Source organism: Telopea speciosissima, chromosome 3 (genome assembly GCF_018873765.1).
Source record: "Telopea speciosissima isolate NSW1024214 ecotype Mountain lineage chromosome 3, Tspe_v1, whole genome shotgun sequence".
NCBI lineage: Eukaryota > Viridiplantae > Streptophyta > Magnoliopsida > Proteales > Proteaceae > Telopea > Telopea speciosissima.
The window spans coordinates 28538410-28559751 of NC_057918.1; the positions used below are offsets into that span (position 1 = coordinate 28538410).

The 21342-nt window shown below is 36.2% G+C and overlaps 1 protein-coding gene across 1 annotated transcript; it reads right to left on the reverse strand.

Moving 5' to 3' along the window:
- Positions 1-4042: 4042 nt before the first annotated feature.
- LOC122653959 (transcription factor MYB1-like) lies at positions 4043-14713 on the reverse strand. The gene is made up of 5 exons (XM_043847923.1): positions 14702-14713; positions 9788-9793; positions 5430-5644; positions 5207-5336; positions 4043-4635 (listed from the first exon to the last, which is right to left on the reverse strand). The coding sequence occupies exons 3-5, from the start codon at positions 5560-5562 to the stop codon at positions 4047-4049; spliced, it is 852 nt and encodes a 283-aa protein (XP_043703858.1). The 5' UTR covers positions 5563-5644; positions 9788-9793; positions 14702-14713; the 3' UTR covers positions 4043-4046.
- Between the last annotated feature and the right edge of the window lie 6629 nt (positions 14714-21342).

Consider the following 21342-nt stretch of genomic DNA (forward strand, 5'->3'; position numbering starts at 1 on the left):
GAAGCATCAACAGGGGTGGGATTTCTGCTTTTCATGAGAAGTAAGGGAGTCATTTTGCCCCCTCTGAGCCTGGGCGCAGGAGCCATGTTGCCTTTCAGACTTCTTTTTCCCATTTTTTATTTTTAATCAAAATATCTCTTTTACTTCATCGTAATTAAATAATATCAACCAATAACAATTAATTATTCATGGATAATGAGTGACTAACTTACTAGCTAGGACAAGGAGGGCCCTCGTACACGATATATTCGTATAGTAATTGGCCATTAACTATCAATATATTTTCAATAGGGTAAATTACACGTCACCCCCTGGTTTTCAAATGAAACTCCGATCACCCCCTGGTTTAGACTCTAATATGACAAATTAGTCCCCACCATTAGTTTTATGCTATTAAGTGATGATGTCAGCCAGTTAAATAAATTTAAATCCTTAAACTATCCTTGACCAATGTTGAAGATGAATGAAGAATAGTATTGTAAATTTAATTCTAATGTTTTAGTATAAGGGTAAAATAGTCCTTTTACACCTCTAACTAACAGCAGGCTAACACCGTTACTGTAGAGGGGGTGATTTGAGTTTTTTCAAAAACTAGGGGGCGATCTGAGTTTCGCTTGAAAACCAGAGGGTGAAGGGTAATTTAGCCTTTTCAATAAATTCATTTGCCACCAAATCAAAGGAACCTACCAACTGGGAAAAAAACAAAAAAAAAGAAGATAAAATCTCAAAACTTATTAACTCCTTTCAAGAAAATTTTTAAGACAAAGGAAAATGCTAACCTCACATATATCTATGAGCCTCATATTCCAATTAGATTAAAAACAATAATTTTTTATTTTTTATATCCCTATTTTATCCTCTCAAGTATGGTGCATTGCCCAATGCACCTTAAAATGCATCCGATGGTGGACAGTGCACCCTATTCACCTTTAAAATCCAACAATTCATCTTTGACCACTATTGGATGGACTTTTACGGTGCATTTGACAGTTCCCCGTACTTGAGAGGATAAAAATTCTTAAGATCCCATGTGACATGTTTAGATACAACTGTGGGCAACATTTATATCATTTTTGTGAATTTAGCAAAACCCTTGAAAAGTTAGAAATATGTATATGAGAATTATAATCCCACATAGACGACAAAAAAAAAAAATTTGTTTTGAATACAAAAATGAGTACTCGATCAATCACCAAATAGAAAATAAATAAGTAGAATGAGAGCTTTAACATAAGCAACTTAAGCTGTCAAGTATTGGGATCAATATCCTCTCGATGCTTATCCAACTGTTGACAAGCTTGATAGCGAATGCTATTGTTTGGTCTAAATTAAAATCCTTCTCTAAATAGAGTGGGTCCAAATCATTTTATTGTACCAATTTCTAAGAGTAAATTTACTTGCTTTGGAGCATTCCTTTTTTTTCTTAATGTATTAATTCTTAAGGCTCTGTTTGGTTGCAAAGGGAATGGAAAGCGAAATTTTTAAATTTAAATAAGAAATTTTTACAATCATTACCCCATGTGACTATATCACTTGCTTTAAAACATTCCATATTTGGTTATTAAATTTTACTTTACTTTGGATCCAATTCCCTTTGGTTTTAAAAGTAAAATAAAAATTACATGTAAAATGTATCATTTCTAAATATAGTATGGAATTTAAGTAGTTTCTACAATCACTTCCTTTCCCTTTAATTCCCCTTGCAACTAAACATAGCCTAAGAGTATAAATAATGGGAAATTATCAGTTAAATATGCATACAATGTAGCTTTTCAATTAATCCTCGGGCACTAGTTCCTTTTCTAGTCTTAAGTTTTGGTCCACCCTTTGGAAGTTGAATATTTTGCTTAACCTGAAAATTTTCTTGTGACAATGTTGTACAAATGTTATTTCGGGTAGTTTTTCCATCAATTTTTATCTAGTTCTCCTCTTTGTCATTTATGTCATATGGAGGAAGAATCGGTGGTACATGTGATTTTTAAATGTCTTTTTGCAGTTTTTTGTTGGAAAGCTTCTGTGATCCGCTTGGATATTTCCTTATGGGGATTTTTATGCATAACTTTCCTTTTTTTCTTTTACATTACAAGGATTTTCCTGATCAAAATGATTGTCATATATTCAATGGTCATCTTTATTGTGGCAAATTTGAAAATCTCGTAACAAAGTACTCTGTAATTTTGAACAACTAAATCTTCATTCTACTATTTCAACTTTAATGCATACGGTTGAAGAGAATAGAATAGGTATGGCTTGTCTTATTTCTAACGGTTTATTTTCAAAAGGCAGCTTTCCTATTTTTTCAGGTTTATCCCTTAATAATCCTAATTTGGGTTGGGACTCTACAATCGTTTTTATAGATGGAGCTTGGCTTTCTTCATCCAAGAAAGAGACGAGAGGAGTTATTCTCTTTGATCAAGACAGACGCTTTCTTGGTGCCTGTTGTAAAGCTAGCTGGAGTTTCTCTACAATTGTTCAGGAGGCTGAGGGAATTATGGATGCACTCTTTTTGGCTCGCGCTTTGAAGATCAGGCGTATCATGATATTTTCTAACTATTTAGGTGTTACCAAGGCTTTGAATGGTATCTCCTTGGGCACGGATTGGGCGACAACAACTATTATTGGGCGACAACAACTATTATTGAGGATATTTTGTCTCTTTCTCAGGAGTTTGATCATGTGGGTACAGTTTTAATTTTGTTTCTAGATTGTCAAACCGAGAAGCTCACTTCTTAGCTTCAGGCTCTTTAAAATTCTGATTGTCAAAAAACTTGGTGGCTCTCTCCACCTTGTTTTCTTGTAAACTCTACTTTCCTCGCAAGGAAGTTTTCCTTGTCCGACTTTTCTTAATATATTTCTTAGTTTCATGTCCAAAAAAAAATTTACTTGCTTTGGAGTAGTTAAATATTTATCCTAACCCACCAATATTAGATGCACGTCTCTATTTTATGTACATAATGTACCAATTTTGAGCCTAGTTAAAGGTTTCTTCATTTATCTTTTTGGGAGAATCTTGTTGTAACCAAGATTAGTGAAAAAGAAATTGTAGTTTTATTTATTTATTTATTTTTAATGTCCTTTTAGTATAAAACATTTTCTTCAACAAAGGTAAATTTTATCATTTCACAAGTGTAGACTCAAAAATGTGTCAAAGAAAACTTCTGATAATAAGTTAATTTCAAATTAATTAAGGAGAGAGATGGGTATGCTAGCGGTATTCCGTAAGCTAGCACCCTATGTCTCTATCTCTCTCATCCCCTTTGAAATGACTCCCTTACCTCTCAAAGGGAGGAAGAGAAATGGAAACATAGAGTGTTAGTTTACGGTATACTGCTAGCATACCCAGCTTTTTCCTTTCAAATTATTTGAAAACTTCGTACATCCTGAGTGTGGGAGTAGGAAAGCTTTCTCCATATTTTGAAAACTCTTCTCTAAGCCTCTACCGTAAATAACTTTTGAGATTATATACCAAAAAGGGTAATCTCACCTCATACACTCTAATCTCAACATGGGACCTGGCTCTCCTCCAGCAGTGGCAGGAGCTGGAGGATCCAACCCAGCAAAAATAGAGGGGTTTTGGTTATTTCATAGAGGGGCCCGCCTATGAAATGACCCAAACACCCTTGTTTTTGCTGGGTTGGATTCTCCAGCTCCCGCCACGGTTGGAGAGCCGAATACCCCAACATGAACCATCCTTTAATTTTTATTTTTTTTATTTTTTATTTTTTATTTTTTATTTTTTGGTCCCCTTAGAATTGGTTGAGGAAGTAAAGAAATGAATTTGCATGAACACATCAAGCACCACCTTAGTTCTTCATAAATATACATTGATAGGATATTTAATTTATTACTAGAATGTTACACTGATCGAGGAACTATTGACAATTCCTTAATCTCTTCTGCACCTCAGTTTAAAAGCATGATTAGCCTCCCTCCCCTTGGAACTGAGAAGAGTTTAATTTATTCAATAAATGGACTCCACATGAACTTGGAAGAGGAAGAACCATGGAATACAGGAATATAGTTCATCTCTGCTGCTCTGTCATCTTTCATTGACTTTCAATCCATTCATCTTCAGAATCAAGAAAGGAACAAAGTTTCTGGAGCTCCAATGCTCCATTGGATTCAAACAATGCTTTATTTGGTGAATCTTGAAGCATTTCATTCCCCAAGAATAGATTATCAGAGCAAGCAGAAGAATTATTCTCACCTTCATTATCAGTAGCTTGTATCCCATCACAGTGAACTTGCAAGACATCTGAATTAAGAACATCAGACATGAAAAGCTCACCAATTTCAAAATCCATGAGAAAATTCGAAGATTCATCCATGAATCTTTGGGGAGAAAATGGTGGTGATCTCTTCCCATCCAATGCCAGCTCAAGATTATTTGTGTACATCTGATTTCCTTCTTGAAATGGAAGAATAACCTTGGTGCACCTTACAGCTCTAGTTTGAAAAACGTGGGTTCTATCTAGTTTCTTCTCTTGGGGAACCTCTTCAGGGTTCTTATCTTTAGTTGTATTAAATTGTTTTTGCGCTTTCTTGCCTTGCAATTTCTTGCTCATGTTGGTATTCCAATAATTCTTGATCTCATTGTCTGTTCGTCCAGGTAGTCTTCCAGCTATGAGAGACCATCTGCAAAATCAAAATTTAAGGGAGGTCAAAAAATCCACACGCTGGCCTTGTGCGGATTTTTTCTTATGTTCTCTCACAAAAAGTAAGGGTCTCACATTTTTATTTTTTTTTATCTATTTTAAAAATATATAGTCCACTTGGATTGATATCAGTTAGGATACAAATTCCTTCCCAAGCTGGCAACGTGAAAAACCCTCTCTTCGATCTCTTCAAGGAAAATCTTTTGTGAGACTAGATTGCAAACAAATTTGAAGACAACCAAGTAGAATGGCATAGTGCAATTGTTTGCAAATTGGAACCCATTTTTCATCTTCGAGTCAGTTAGGGTTGTGTTAGGTATTCATTCTCGGAATTCATTATGGGTTTAAAGTGCATTCTAAAACCAACCTAACTTCTTCTTTATTTTCTCACCTTACAATGCGTTCAAGATCTAGAATCTATTCCGAGAATGCATACCAAACCCAACTAGAGAAACATTTTCTCCTTTCCTCACCCCTTTTCCTTTCCTCATAAAAGGTAGCATAGCATTTATGAATATGGGTACTAGAATGGAATTGAGTGTTAAAGTCACCTGTTACCAAGCAGCTTATGAAGTCTGATAATAAGCTCTTCTTCTTCCTTGGAAATGTTGCCTCTCTTGATGTCTGGCCTCAGATAGTTCAACCATCTCAATCTGCAACTCTTCCCACATCTCCTTAAACCTGAAAAAAAAAAAAACATGACAAGCTTCATACTTGGGTACATATATGTTGATGAAGTTTAATGAAGTGGAAAGAAAAAATAAAGAAAGAAACCTGCTTTTTGAGGGAGGTTTCTCCATTTCCCTTCCCCATGTGTTTTAATGTAGCTAGTAAGTATTTGATCCTCATGAACTGACCATGGACCTCTGTTGAGTCCCACTTTGGCACAACATGGGCTCCTACCCATTAGCTCTTTCTGCTCTACTCCTATGTATCCTTTACTTTCTTTGCTTTAAATAAGGGAGATCAAACACCTTCTCCTCCTCCTCCTCAAAGGGGAAGAAATTAAGGGTGAGAGTTGTAGCCACAGAATTAAAGCTTAAACTCTTCCATTCTCTCTATATATTATTACTCTTAATTACTGCAATCAGAGCCTCAACGAGTAAAGAGCCATTCAATTTTAACCTTTCCATTTGTAAGGTAACCAAAAGAACAAAAGTGTAAGAAGGTAATTAGATGGCATGGCCTCTCTGAAGAAGCCTAGCTTTGAACCGTTCCCATCAACTCGATCTATATCGTACAAATCATACTTGTGTCTTCATGACACTTTTGAAAGATGTGGAGAAAGGCCGGGAGAAGGACTAGGCCACATGGGAAAGTTTCATCAATGGGTCTCATGTTCAATCTATATGATGGGTCCCACTAGAAAGCTTTTCATAAAAACTAGGGAAATTTTACTAGGTTTGAGGATCACTCACCACAGATCTTTGGTTCAGCAAAGAAGGAAGGATTTTAAACCTCTTCGCAGATCTGTTTTCTCCTCCTTTACCTTGATTTTCAAGAAATTTTTCTTCACTCTGTTTTTCGTTTTCTTCAGTTTAGAGAAGATGATGCTTCATCCCTAATGGGTGTAAAAATATATTTTTACACTTCATCCCAAATGGGGGTAAATATGGAATGAGGTGCTATTAAGGCTATTATGGGCATTTAATTTAAAATTGGGCGATGACATCATCACTTAATTGTTCTAATCTAACGGTAGAGGTACGATTGTAAGAATATTTCAAAATACAGAGGAGATTTTTGAAATACATGAAATTTTAGAAATGATAGAAGTAAACATACATTTCCCTAATAGATTATTTGACTATCCAATAGCGTATTGTGTACGGCCTTAAATAATGTATTATAGAAGATAGGATTTAGAAGGAGGACTTTCAAATCTAGGACAATTGCCTGGATTTGGGAAGCCATATCTTTCAAGATCAAAACCATGATTAACCATTATTTCGGCCCCTAGCTGGAGTCCCTAAAGAAATTGTCACATTGCATGTTCTTGGAATATCACTTGTCCACCTTAAAAGATTAGTCTTTTTTGTATTTTTTCTTTTTCCAAAAAATAAACATGGGAATTGTCTATCTCTCTCCTCCTTAAAACAAGGGGCCAGAGGTGTCTTTTCACATGGGGGAGGAGAGAGATAAACTCATGGGAGTGCTGGCGTAGGCCACATTCCCGGACAAAGAAATTTTTCCCAAAAAACATATATACGATGTATACTAATCTTGTGCCCTTGAGAAACTCGTGCCAAAGCTATTGGGTGGTTGTAGATATTGCCCAATGTTACTCCCCAATTCCATTGGTGGAAGGTAGTTTTCAAAGAGTACCCTATGGACCTGGTATAGTACAGTAATTTTGTCCATTGCGGTTCCTTATTTTAATCTTTTTTCCCTTTTTTTTTTATTTTTTTATAGCTTGGATGGTGTGGAAAGGGCATTGGGGAAGGAAAAAAATTCTCTCCAATTCCCTAAAATGGTGCAGTGCGGTGGAAAGCTCAACACCTGACAGGCACAACATCCAACGATGTCAAACCCAAAAAGAAAAAAAAAAAAACCCATGTTGATCGAGCTCGGATCGTTGGATGTTGCGCTTGCTAGGTGTTGAACTCTCAAACCCAAACTGCACCGCACTCACCTTATTGGGGAATTGGAGAGGATTTAAATCCATTGGGGAATTCATAGTGGGGATTATTATTGATTCCATACAATAGGGGTCCAAGAAATATAGATTTGAATGTTTCCTTCGCCTTGGGTTGCGGAAAACCTTTTTCTTAGAAATAATCCAAAAAAATGAGATGGAAATTTTGTACTTATATTCTTTTGTTTAATTTATAGCAATGATTTTGTATCAATAAGGGATGCCGACCATTCTAAGTAGTTGGTTGAGAATCGAGGCGATTTACATAGTAGAGTCTAAGTCTGACGAATGAAGATTGTCATGCTGATAGTCATTTTGAATAATTTTCATCAACGCAAATTGTTCTAACATAGATTGAGCTTTCATTTCTTACCAAAATTTTTCAAGGAATAAGAGAGACTTGTACGTATTTGACTCATTCTTGGAAAATCTAAGTATTGACTCAACAGTTCAAGTTAAATAATGATTCACCCAAAAAAAAAAAAAAACAAAACGCTTCTTTTGGGATTGCCATGGACCCAGATCCTCTATAGCGCAACTAGGGCTGTAAACGGATTGGATTCAGCTCGGATAGTGCTATATCTGCATTCGCATCCGATTAGCTATTGGACGGATTCGAATAGTGCTAAACGGATACAGACACAGATACGGATCATATATTTTATTCGTTTACATGTAAATATAGCTTTTCGGATTGCTATAGCATACCCATATCTGCATCCGTTTAGCTTTCGGACAGATTCGGATAGTGTTAAACGGATACGGACACGAATACGGAAACGGATTTCGGCTATTCATTTACACCCTTAAGCGCTGCAGGGCATGTAGTGCACATTCGACTGTTGGAAATACCCAATCATGCAGGCTAGGTGCTCTCAGTCGTCAAATGTGCGTTGCACGCCCTGCCGCTTTGCGGAGGAGCCCCATCCGGGATTATCACAAGTTAGTGATGACAACAAACAAGTTGGGGGTGGACAGTGGGGTGGGTAGTTTAGTTTTAGGTCATGTTTGTTTTGCAAGAAACGATTAGGCAAAAAAGAGGGTAAAATCCACGTACCGCTGTAATGCACCCAATATTCCTCGTACCCCCTAAGCTTCTGATAAGTCCACATACCACCCCCCAATATTCCACGTACCACCTCTGCTTTACCCCCTAATGCCAGACAAATCCAAACCGTTAAGTGGACCACTTTACCTTTTCTTTTATTTTTAGAAATTTGAAAAGACCTAATTGCCCTGACATATTTGTTAATAATATGAAAAGACCTTTTTGTTCTAACCTAATTTAAAAAGATCCTTTTGCCCCCACTATTTGTTTTTAAGAACCTAACCTAATTTAATTACTAAAATGCCCTTAATTACCAAAAATGCCCTCATCTTCCCCAAAATCCATCTTCCATTTCTAAAACTGCTCTCAAAAATTTATGTTATCCTTTAATTGACCCCAAAACCCTTTTTGTATCTTCTTCGCTTCTGCTTGAAGGTCATCAATGGCGCCGGTGGTAACCAGAGCGTGGTAGCCAAACTCCATGGTTGCTGCCAACGAAGAAGAAGTTTGAACACTCTCCTATCGGACGGTAATCAGACCTTGGAAGCAAAATCTCCGGCAGTAATCTTTCAAGATTGTCCTCCTCCGTTCTATGATGTTAAAACCCAGCTCAAACCTCCAAACTCCATGGCTGCCGCCAACGAACCTGCTTCTTCCCCACTGCTTCTTTTCTTTTTCTTTCTCCATACGAAACTGAAACCCAAGCCCCCATCTCCATCTCCAATCTTCTTCCCGCCTTCTTCTTCTTCTCCAAACACCCTAACCGAACCCATCTCTCCACTGAACTTCAAATCCCATCTCTTTTTTCCTTCCATTAACCAAATTTATCATCACCGTGACCTACTCCCTTTCCAAAACCCCAAAAAACGAAACCCAGGCACCGCCTCTGTTGCGACCTCTGGTTTCAACAATCATGGCAGCCATGGCTGCCCATTCTTTTCCTCCCCTTTTTTTTTATTACTTAATGCTGCCACCATCAACCCCTTCTTATATATTCATGGAAGGCTGCCATTAATGGCGGCCATGGCTGCCACAAATTTTTTTTTTTCTTTTTTAAATCTGCCAGCCACTGGAGCATAGCTTGAACTCCCCCTTTTCCATCTATAAATAATACCCTTTCATAGAGAGGAAACAGAGAGGGAGAGGTAAAAAAATGGGGTTTTTTCATTTTCTGCAAATTCTGGGATTAACCATGGCAGCTCTTCTCATGTTCATCTGTTGGGTTTCGCCCATCCAACCTTATAAAAGGCTTCGAAAGAATATTTTTGGAGGTCCAAAACCGAATTTCCCTTTGGGGAAGATTGAAGATATAAGAAAAAAATGAGAAAGATTTTGTTTTTGAATCTGCAGAGAGACAAAATGGGTTCTAAGGTTATCGATTTGGGTGTTGGGGAAAGAAGACTCAAAAGGGGTTTTGGGTTGAAGAGGGCAAAATTGGAGTTTGGCTACCAAGCTCTGGTTACCGCGGCGCCATTGATGACCTGCAAGCAGAAGAGAAGACACAAAAAGGGTTTTGGGGTCAATTAAAGGGTAAAATAAACTTTTGAGAGAAGTTTAGAAATGGAAGATAGATTTTGGGGAAGATGAGGGTATTTTTGTAATTATGCCCTAGCAAGGGCATTTTGGTAATTAAGTTAGGTTCTTTAAAATAAATAGTGGGGGGTAAATGGGTCTTTTTAAATTAGGTTAGGGCAAAAAGGTCTTTTCATATTATGAACAAATATATTAGTGCAATTAGGTTTTTTCAAATTTATAAAAATAAAAGAAAAAATAAAATGGTCAAGTTTTTAACACTTAACGGTTTGGATTTGTCTGGCATTAGGAAGATAAAACAGGAACGGTATGTGGAATATTGAAGAGTGATACGTAGACTTATCAGAAGCTTAGGGTGGTATAAGGAATATTGGGTACATTACAAGGGGTACGTGGGATCCAGATCATCTACTGCTGAACTGCCTGACAAGACCGTGCTGCTCAGACACAGGGTTATGTGTAATTACCATGTTACCCCCACTCGGACAATGTATTTAAGCAAAGGTAAGAAGGATATTGTGCGGAACCTCCTATCAGGGCAGCACGGTCCTACCTTTTAGCTAGAGGATTCAAATTCGTATATTTTACCCGAAGAAAAAAAACATTGAAAGGAATGAGAGAGCAGACAAAGAGCACGAGGTGAGGAGCCAGACTCGCTCAGATACGTCTCCACATCACTCAAATCAAACAAATGATTAACGTCAAATAATTCAGGGCCGTTGTGGAACTTTTTTTTTTTTTTGGATAAAAGCCGTTGTGGAACTGAACAGTCATAGTCTCTCTCTCTCTCTCTCTCACAGCTACCACTCTTTAGATCTCAAACAAACGCATCACCTGCTACCCTTCAAAGGTCAAACTCACATGCTTCTTCCCTAACCAGTAACAATGTGACTTTCTCTGTTTAGATTCTGAAATTATTAATTGAGTAGTCGTTATTGTACATTTATTTTACTGCCAGTCCTTCTTTAGTACAACCAGTCTGTGTTTCCGAAATAGGTCCAACCCATAGTTACTAAGTTTAGAAACGGATACGTACGGTGGTCAAATGAACTATACGGCAATGATAGTTTTCAAAAAATTCGGTGCAATAAAATGCTATGATAATAATATGAGACATATTTAATATATATATAAAATGATTATTCTATAAAAATACGAATATATATTTACTATGCACCAGACATATACACCTAATAAATACAATAATAGCATTTACTGATGTGTTTATATATATAGTTTGATTGATTAACAAGCCTAGATTCATTACAATCTTTATTGTAGAACCTAAAATTATCAATCAAAAGGGATGATTGAAATAAATTAGATAGTCCAATCGTTGAAGAAAATGCAAACACCAACCAATCGTTAGAATTGGAAAACCGTTAAAAACTAAAGCCGAGGGCAAAGAGATGGAGAAGAATGGAGAGGAAAGGGTTTCAAGAAATTACCTTAAGGAAATTGCCATTGCAATCGCCGGCTTGAAGAATGCAAGAAGCACAGTCGTCGCCTCGCCGGAAGAAGAGACAGAGAAGAATGGAGATGGAGAATCAGCCGATGAGTTTGGTCTTTGGTTTTCCACTGGAGAAGAGAAGAGATGAGGGTTTGCTGGTTTGGTACCATTTAAGATAGAATCCAACGGTTAGTATTAGACTGGTTTAACGTTTAAAATTGATTTTCTCTCTTTTTTTTTTGTATATATAATTAAACGTATTACACGCATATTATACTCGTTTTATTCGTGTATAATACGTCAAATCTTAAAATTTGCATTTTTTCCCATATCTGACGACTTATACGACATACGAGATGTTTTTATTGAAATGTTCCGATCCACATATTATACACGTATAAAACGCAAATTTACTAACTATGGTCCAACCAGGTTTTATTGAAACCCAGATTCTTAAGGCTAAATTGGATTTTAAAATGACTGCTATTTCCTTCTCTGGCAAAATTTAATTGGATCCTCAAATGTCTCTTCTAACTACCCATAATATTCTAATTGGGAAAAGGTATGGACATTTGAATACAAATGTGTAAACATCAGATTTAAGATTTTTGTTAGGGCTATAAACGGCTTGGATTCGGCTCGGATTCACTACTATCCGAATCCGAATCCGTTTAACAAATGCACTATCCGAATTCAATCCGATATCCGATGAACATTTAAAAGGTATTACAGTATCCGAATCCGAGGGTTTATCGGATATCCGGATACTATCCGATCCGATAAACTATCCGATTCGTGAACATTACACTTATGGATTTGCTACTCCGATTATCAATTTTCGACTCCGATTACTGATTTTCGACTCCGATTATCGATTTTCAACTCCGATTACCTGTTTTATTAAAATGCTGCCTATTCTTAGAAAGGTGTTGTTTTGTTCTTTAAATTAGATTATCATTAGGTTAATGGATAGATTGATCCTATTATCTTCAAATCAAACCTCAAAATGAAGCTTTTTACACCATTGTCATTTGAAAACTATACCCATGGTAAATAGTAATACTCTTCACCAAATGTAGGTAATAAAGCTCAAAATGACAATAGTGTAGATTGAACCTGTGATTTTCAAATCAAACCCCAAAATGAAGCTCTTCATGTGTTCAACAAATCCTTAAGCATGAGTTCAAAGTAAAAAACTAGCAAAACCTTGTTCAAAGACAAGCATCATAGTATTTTGCAATTGTAAACTAAACTACCGGAAATAAACGATTACACTAGTACCCTTGTAAATAGGATTACACATTTAAAAACTCTGCAAGCTTGTCATTAGTTTGTGCTTCAAACAATGAAGCTCCATTGATAACAACTCCAACCAATATGAAAATTGGAAACCAACTGCCTGCAATACAAATATGACAAGCCTTAGCAAATGATCTTATCTACTTGATTCACAATCTATTAATAAACTTTTATTAAATGGTAAGAGCAATATCTATAAGTTACTTTGAGAAATGAGCCCATTGATTCTTAGTAGCAACCCATCACCACAATAAGTTACTTGCTATAAATAAGATCAAAGGTTACCACTTACCAGTATGTACTTGGGATCTATAGAGGAAATTCATGTCTCTCACATGGATTTAAACATGTACCTATGCTTCAATTAACAATTACTCCAAAAATTCACAAGGCTCAAGAATAGTAAAAAAATGCACATAAACAAATAGCAAAGCCTTCTTGAGGTAAGTTGAATAAATTACTAAATGTGGACAACTTAATTGCAAGATATCATCTCATTAAATGTACATGAGTGATATTCGAGGGAGACCACTATAATTCCGGATAACGGCAGCCATCTAAAAAGAGACTAACATCAACTTATCACTCAATTGACCAAGACTTGGAGAAAAAGAAAATGTAAATAATAATGCACAGCAAGAGAAGGGCAACCAAAATCCAATTTGGCACACTATTAACAATATTCTTGCCCCAAACACCTAGGATGTCAAGAAAGTGTTTAGTAGCCACCCCCTAGGGGGAAAATAGAAGAATTTAGAACTCAGAAATGTTTGAAGCATATGCAATAATCATTTTTCATTAACTCAAATTATTATGGCAAGGGGAATAGAGTTTAAAATTAAACTATGAAATGCTGAAGACAAGGGGAAAAACCAAACATAAGGTAAGAATTGAGTTCAACCAACACGTTAGACATGCTCAGTCCAAAAGGCCTAAAATCCATCCAACCATTCAGATTGTCCACATCATTGCTTCACTTAAATTTTGCAGCCTTTTATCCTGTAAAGAGACACTGAAATATTCTTGAATTTTCCTAAAAACAGAGTTGAAAGAGTAACTGTCATGGCCAAGGCATAATGATATAAAACATTGTGATTGTCATATTGATCAGATTGTAAGTTTCTAGGATTGTCAGCATTGTGATTGTCATATTCAGCCTCTTGCAAGTAAAATATTCTAATTGAATTTGAAGCAGTAAAAATGAACAGCTTATAAACAGTACACTTGTTAGCTTGAGATCTGAAATTTCTCCCCATTCTGTTCTCCTTTCTAAGCTTAATTATGCAAGAATAGCAATAGAGAAAGAAAAACTTGAAAGTCAAAAGATAGAAGATAGATCGCAAGAAGAAAAATAACTGCAGTACCAAAAGTCCTCAGTAATGAAATCAAACAAGTACATACCATCACATTAACCCGAAGACTTGGTTACTAAAAGCCACAAAAAAAAATTACCTAAGAAAAAACATGGATTTGGGTATCTATCCGTTTCCATCTATTAATTCAAAAGTTCAAGAGATCTCTGTTTTACATTCTACACCCAGTTTTGTCTCTCTGTCTGTATTAGGTTAACCCGAAACTGTGCTTCCATTGCCCAAAAACCATAATCATTTTCAGCCAAAAAGACACCTCACCTGCAAGGACAATCAGGCTTAATCCACGTGGGCCTTTGCAAATCAAACTCGAGTTCAGATGAATCATATCTGCTACGGTGCTACCCACATGGTTCGATGGTGAAGGCAAAGAGACAGAGGATGCTAGTTTATGTAAGATGGGGGCAATTATTATTACAGTATTACTCCCTTGAACAGCTGAACTCATTCTATATGTGTAAAAAAAATCATCTACAGCAGCCCCATCTAAGCCATCTCCCCAACCCCTCCCCCCTCTCGACTCCAATACTCCAACAGTAATCTATTCTCCTTTCATTACCCATTTACCCCCTGCTGTAAGCCTGTAACAGTGAATTCAAACAAACAAAAACACTCGACGTTCACAGCAAAACACTCCTCCCTTCGACTCTCATTCCCACCAATTCCTTGACCCCAAACCAGATAACTTCTTCAATTTTCACTGCAAATCACCCCACCCATTTGACTTAAAAAAAACCCGCTGTCGATTCCCAGCAAAAACGCTAACCACCCCTTTTTTTCCCTCTGAAACTTCGATCAACCCATTCGGCCATTCTACAGTTCGACCAGTGAAAAGAAAAAAACAGAAAAAAGAGCAAAGAGAAGAGAGCGAGAGACAGAACCAAGAGAGAGATACGGAAGAAGAAGAAGAATCGTATACCTAATTGGTCCAGAGCGAGAGTCGAGGGGGTTGTGCGAGTGCCGTTGCCGTTGCCGCTGCCGCTAAGAGTCGAGAATCGAGAATGAGTGACCTTGAAGGCTTGAAGCTTGAGGGTTGTGTGCAGACTACCGGCGCCGTTGAGAGCTTGAAACCCTGAGACTTGAGAGTCGAGAGTGAAAGAGGGAGGAAGAGATTCAAGAGAATAGGGATTTCTCGATTAGGTTAAGAGAGCCCAGTATTAGCCTATTAGGTTAAGAGTTAGAGTGATATTACAAAAATAACCTTATAAAAATACTAATAATAAGGGTAATATAATAATATTAATATATTTTTATAAAAAATATTAAAAAATCATAATTTACAATCGAATAACAAATTATCCGATTATTATCCGACTCTGAATAGAACTATCCGACTCCGAATCCGATTAGCTTTCGGACAGATTCGGATATTTTTCGGAAACCAAAATTTCGGATTCGGAACCTCTTAAACAGATTCGAACTCGGATCGGATTCGGATTTTCAACTATCCATTTACAGCCCTAGTTTTTATTAGTGCAAAAGATTTTAAAGACTAAATAAAGTGATGCATAATTATTATTCTCTCATGTATGAAAAATAAAATAAAATATAGATATGATATATAGGACAAATTGTATCTGGTTAGCCCAAAAAAGCTATCATGTGACAAGGACAAGGACAGGCGCAGTGCGAGATTAGCTCAATTTTGTGGACAAATAGATCCCTACGGCCCATGTTCACATGTCAAGTCTCACTCTCATTTAAGTGAAGTTTGTCGAGTGACAAAATAGAACTATGAAATCAAGATTATTTAAAAAATGCACAATAATGGTTGAGTACTATACGCATGTATGAAAATACATGAGGATGGATGCAAATACACTAGGGAGTATATGGTTGAATTTGAGTCTGAAAATTTATTTGTCACACTAAAAAAATATATTAAAAAAAAAAATTATAAATTATTTGAAACCTTGAGGAGTGTAAATAAGAAAGTTTCATTAACAAATGTTATGGCAAATAATCTTAGTTTGTTATTGAGCATAAGGGAGGTGGGTTCTTTTTTTGGACCTATAGCTTTCTAGGATTTAAGGTTTCCTGTATAGTCCTAATCCTTCCAATGATGTAGCTTTAATAGCTCCCAAATTTCTAAGACAAGGAGATCCCAAATTCTCCCACTCATTTATCAAATTGCAGTCCAAAAAAAGATGATCAAGTGGTAAAATAAGGTTTTAAAAATCCAAGACTAAAATAGACTGAACCAAAGATTTATGATCGGAATTACCACTTCATCGTTGTATCCTTTAGGCAAGGGTTGATGTCTTGTATGTTTTTAGGGTTATTATGGTGATAATTCAGGAAATTGCATCTTTTTGTTTTCCCTATAAATTAGTAGTGATGGGGGTTTATTAGGGTTATGAAAAATTCAATATCAAGAGACACAAAAGTTAAAAAAAAAAAAAAAGGGTAAATTATAGATCATTCCTTGATTTTCAATCGAAACTCGGATCACCCCCTGTTTTTTAAAAAACTCAAATCAGCCCTTCTACAATGGTGTTAGTCTGCTGTTAGTTATTGATGTGAACTGACTATTTTACCCTTGTACTAAAACATTAGAATAAAATTTACAATACTACCCTCTCCATCTCTCCTCTGTCTCTCTCTTTCTTGTTAACTCGGAGACGACAGCGGCAGTGGTGATGGTGGTGCTTGGGCAACAACCTGGCCAACCTCAGTTTGTCTAAACGGAATAGAGATGGAGATGTTGCCACTGTGAGTGCAAGGAGAAACCAGAGAAGCTGCCGGAGATGGAGATTTCATAGCCAAACATCGGAGAACAAGACATCTTGGGTTTAAATCTCGGAACGACGAGATTTTTACTGTTGATTTGTTCCTGACCTGTTTTTGGTGAAAATTAGGTTTTTTCAAGTTCGTTGCCTGGATTGATCCTACTGAAGAAATCGAGTATGAGCATCGATAGCCCTAGGGAAGGGGAGAATTAGGGTTCTTTTCTACGGTCCTTGGATTTGCTTTTGTCTCTCACATGCTGAAACAAAAACCCTAACCACAGTGATTTCAATTCAACTGAACTCGAGGTTTTTCTCTGCCCCAACTCAACTCGAGGTTTTTCTCTCTATTTCTCTCTGCTAAATGACAAGACCAAAAGCTGCAACCTTTTTTTTCTCTTTAATTTTTCCCCATAAACCGATGACTTTTCACAATAATCAGAGAAGCATTGGGTAAAATAGATGGAGGTGGGGGTTTAGGTTTTCAAAAGTGACCGGTGACAAGAGTAGATGACTGGATATGTTCAATTCATCACCACAAAATTGCGTTAAGACAGCCAATAGGGCAGGGGTTCGTATAGAAAGTCCAAACGGGGGCATAAATGGCTTTTAGATCTAAAAACCCCAAAATCTACTTCTCTACATGGCTCCCATGGCAGCTCTGGTTCTTCTCTCCAGTGAGATTGAGTTGCAGGTGTGAGGAAGAAGATAAAATCTGAGGTTTTAGTTGTAAGGGTAAAATTATAAATCAACACTGGTCAAGGGTAGTTTAGGAATTTAAATTTATTTAATTGGGTGACATCATCACTTAACAACATAAAACTAACGTTAGGGATTAATTTGGTATTTTGGGGTCTAAACCAGGGGGTGATTTGAGTTCCGATTGAAAACCAAGAGGTGATCTATAATTTACTTTAAAAAAAAAACTTGTAACTTTTTCTCCATTGCGCTGGTAAAATTGCTCTCATCTCACCTTGGACGTAAGCATCTTACCGAACAACGTATGTTTCTACATACGTAATGAATGTGTGATTGATTCTTCTTTCTATTTCGTTGTGCTTTCTGCATCGTGTTTAAATTTTAGTTTCTACACCTTCCACTTGGAACAACTAAATGGCCAAAAAAATCCTGTTAATCCGGGCAGCTGGACTGCATGTGCAGCGCCAAAAATGGGGCCACCTAACAGCCCTTTTGTACTTGAGTCGTGTGAAGACTGAAGAGTTTGTTACTTTTTTTCTTTCCCATAAAAGAAAACTTTACCAATCAGATGTTCTCCTATATTTAATTTCCATCAGTTTGATTTTAAGCAATCCGAAACCCTAACTCAAGTCTTGCATTCAAGTATCATTGCAGAAGATCCAATGAGAAGACAAAAGTACAGACATGATTGCTATGGATATATTTGTTACTTGAGAACCTTTGTATCCCAATGATGGAATGCTAATCCTAAATAAGGTGTTTTCAAATCTACAAATGGTGCATTGAAATGTCGTGCCCCTTGGAAGAAACTGAATTCTCACTCTCTCTCTCTCTATTATATATTTTAAGGGGTGGCGCTGCTCTCTATGCCGCAATGCATGCTGCGCCCAGGCACATGGGGGTGGGTGCAATGATCATCCTACTCCCTGCACATGCTGTCAATGTGTCTCAAAGAACACTCCCATATTTTAAATCATGACAAATTGGAGTTATGCCCAAGCATTTTGTCCTGCAACTAATGTTTAAATCATATGACTGGATACATACTTTGATGTTCTGATCATAGATGAAATTTTATTGTCATGTTTGCCATGATTGGAAATGTATGATAACTGGTCATGATTTCAATCAAATTATAAAAAAATATCAAAATATATGTTTACCAAAAAAGAAAAAAAATTAGATCTCTATGATAAGGGTTTTCTTTCTCGTCACTACGCGCCGCTTAGTGAATTAAAATGCTATTATTTGCCACGTGGCAGTGCATGACTAATAGTTCATGTGATAGAGGATCAGACAAGCATCTCATTGGTACTATTTGAGTTTAAAATGAATAGATAATATAGTTAAAATTACTAAAGATGTCATTTTATATTTTTTATTCATCTCTATTTGATGACATTTTGGTAATTTTACTAAAATATTGATTCTGAGTTTGAGCAACTTTCTTTTCTTACTTTGAACTAAAATTTTTGCCATTAAAATGTATCCTCTACCACATCAACTAAGTCATGTACCGTCAAGTGAAAAATAATGAAGCACATTTTAATCATTTTATTGTTGTTTGTTAGTATTAACTCACATCATTCATGGCAAGCACCTCTAATGTCAGTTTTTAAACATTAAGAAGAACCTTAGGTGTAATTTATCTTTTATAAAATTTGAAAATGTCAGAAACTGGAAAAAAGAAAATATACCTTTCGTCTTCTTGCAGACTTGAAGTAGAAATTAGGAAGGTGTTGAAATTCCATGCTATAGGCAAAAAAAATAGTCTCACATCGGATATAAATAGGAAAGTGGGTGGGTTAATAACTACCTAGGCACTCTCTCCTTAACACCTAGTTTTTTAAGATGAGTTCTACCCAAATCTCTAACAGTAGAATTATGGAAATTAAAGAAGCCCAAGACCTTTGGGGTTTTTTTTTTTTCTCAATAATAATTTGTAACCTTATTTTTTCTCTTTCAATAGATATATTTTTTTCCAATGAGAATAATAGTGTTATCTTACATGTATACTCGAAAAATATGCATGACAATGATATTTTTTTTAATGAAGACATTGACATATTTTGATAATGCCAATGATGTGGGAAAGTGTGCGCCCAAAAATAAGGGAATAAAATGATTATCCCGTCCCCATGAAAAATGGTAATAATTGTTTTGTTGATGTCATCGCACACACTCCCATTGGTCCGTATACGCACATAGGGGCCACGCTCTCCCACAAAGAACTCTTGCCCTATGAAAATCTATAGATGGAGCCAATAGTTCTACATTTCTCCTCACGTTTCAACATTTGATGTGGCATTATGTCGTTGGACATCTCGGGAAATCCCTGAATCACGCATTCCATATGATCTGGACACCCAAACTTTTGACATTGTTCCAATAGCATGTATTGACAGTTTTGGCTCCCATCTATCCAAGCAAGAGAAATTGAGGCAATCAGGTTTGCAGTTCTTTTTGCTTTGAAAGAAGGATTCTTTAGAATTATTGTTGAAGCTGATGCATTGGAAGTGATTCAAACCCTCTAGGATCCATCTAGCATCCCCCCTTGGAGATCTCTCCAATTGTTGAGGACATCAGGTTTCTCTGTGCCCCCTATTCAGTGCAATATTGCACACATTCCTAGGGAATTGAAAGGCATTGCCGACATCCTAGCAAGGAAAGGCCAATCCATTCGGTGTAGGACTTGTTGGCCTAATTCCACTCCTTGACTCTCAACTTTGTCATGATGAGGCCTTGGTTTGTAACCTATTTTCCTTTGAATAAATTAGTACTTTATCAAAAAAATAAAGACAATTTTGGCTCCCTCAAGTGCTTTCACTTCTTCTACTTCTTCATTCATCCTCACCATCAAGGTTCAAATATACGGAGTTGGACATTAGATCGGCCTCCATCAATTACAATCCGAATGGTAAGAACCAACCTGGAACCCTAGAAATTAAAATCGGGAAGAAGAAGTGAAGACTTTTGTAATTTTTTATTTAATGGATCTTGCTACAAAAGGAAAGTTTCATTGATTTTCTATTATTTTATTAAATAAAAGAAGGAAACAATGGTAAAAAATGAAGATCGAAAATGAATGATCGGCGTATGAAAAGTGGGTTACAAAAATCGGCTGGAATCAAGATCAAGCTCGATTCAAATTTGAATCTTGCCACCCATCTGAATCGGATTACTAAAACCATGCTCACATTCATCAACCAAAGAAATCAATTGAATATGCTATCCTTCCTTGTTCTCCATGTCCTTCAAAAAAATTAAAAGCCTGCTTGATTGCATTCCAACTAGGTCAAAGAAAGTTCATAAAAATGTCATAAACATGAATAATATAAACAGAGTATGTTGATTATATCAAAACTCGGGAAACCAATAGACACTATGATATATGTAACAACTCGGACATCAATTCCAAATGCACATCCTATTTTTGCAAAGCATGGTTATGACTATAAAAAGAAAAGAGTAAATACAAAGCAAGCAAAAAAGTCTTTTCATGAGATTTTTGGAGGATACATATTGAGAATTGCACCAATCAACAAGAATTTTCTTTGTTTTACCAACTTGACGTTAAAAATCCATGATTTAGAAATTCATTTTGGACAATTGAACCTTCTCAAACTTTTTTTTTTTTTTTTAACCCAAAAAAAAAAAATTTGTGGCAAAATAACAAATACCAAGAAGAACAAAAGACCTTGGATTCGTAATGGTGAAGTCTTCAACAGTCCAAATATGGAAATCATTGTAATATTTTGAACCATTCATGAATATCACAACAAATATGATTAAGACAATTATGGTTCCCACATAAATAAAGAGCTATTCAGCAGTTACAAAATGAAAGTTGATAGAATATGGAATAAGGATATATAAAAAAGAACCAATTCCCATGAAAAGGCAGAAAAAATGGATTAATATGTAATA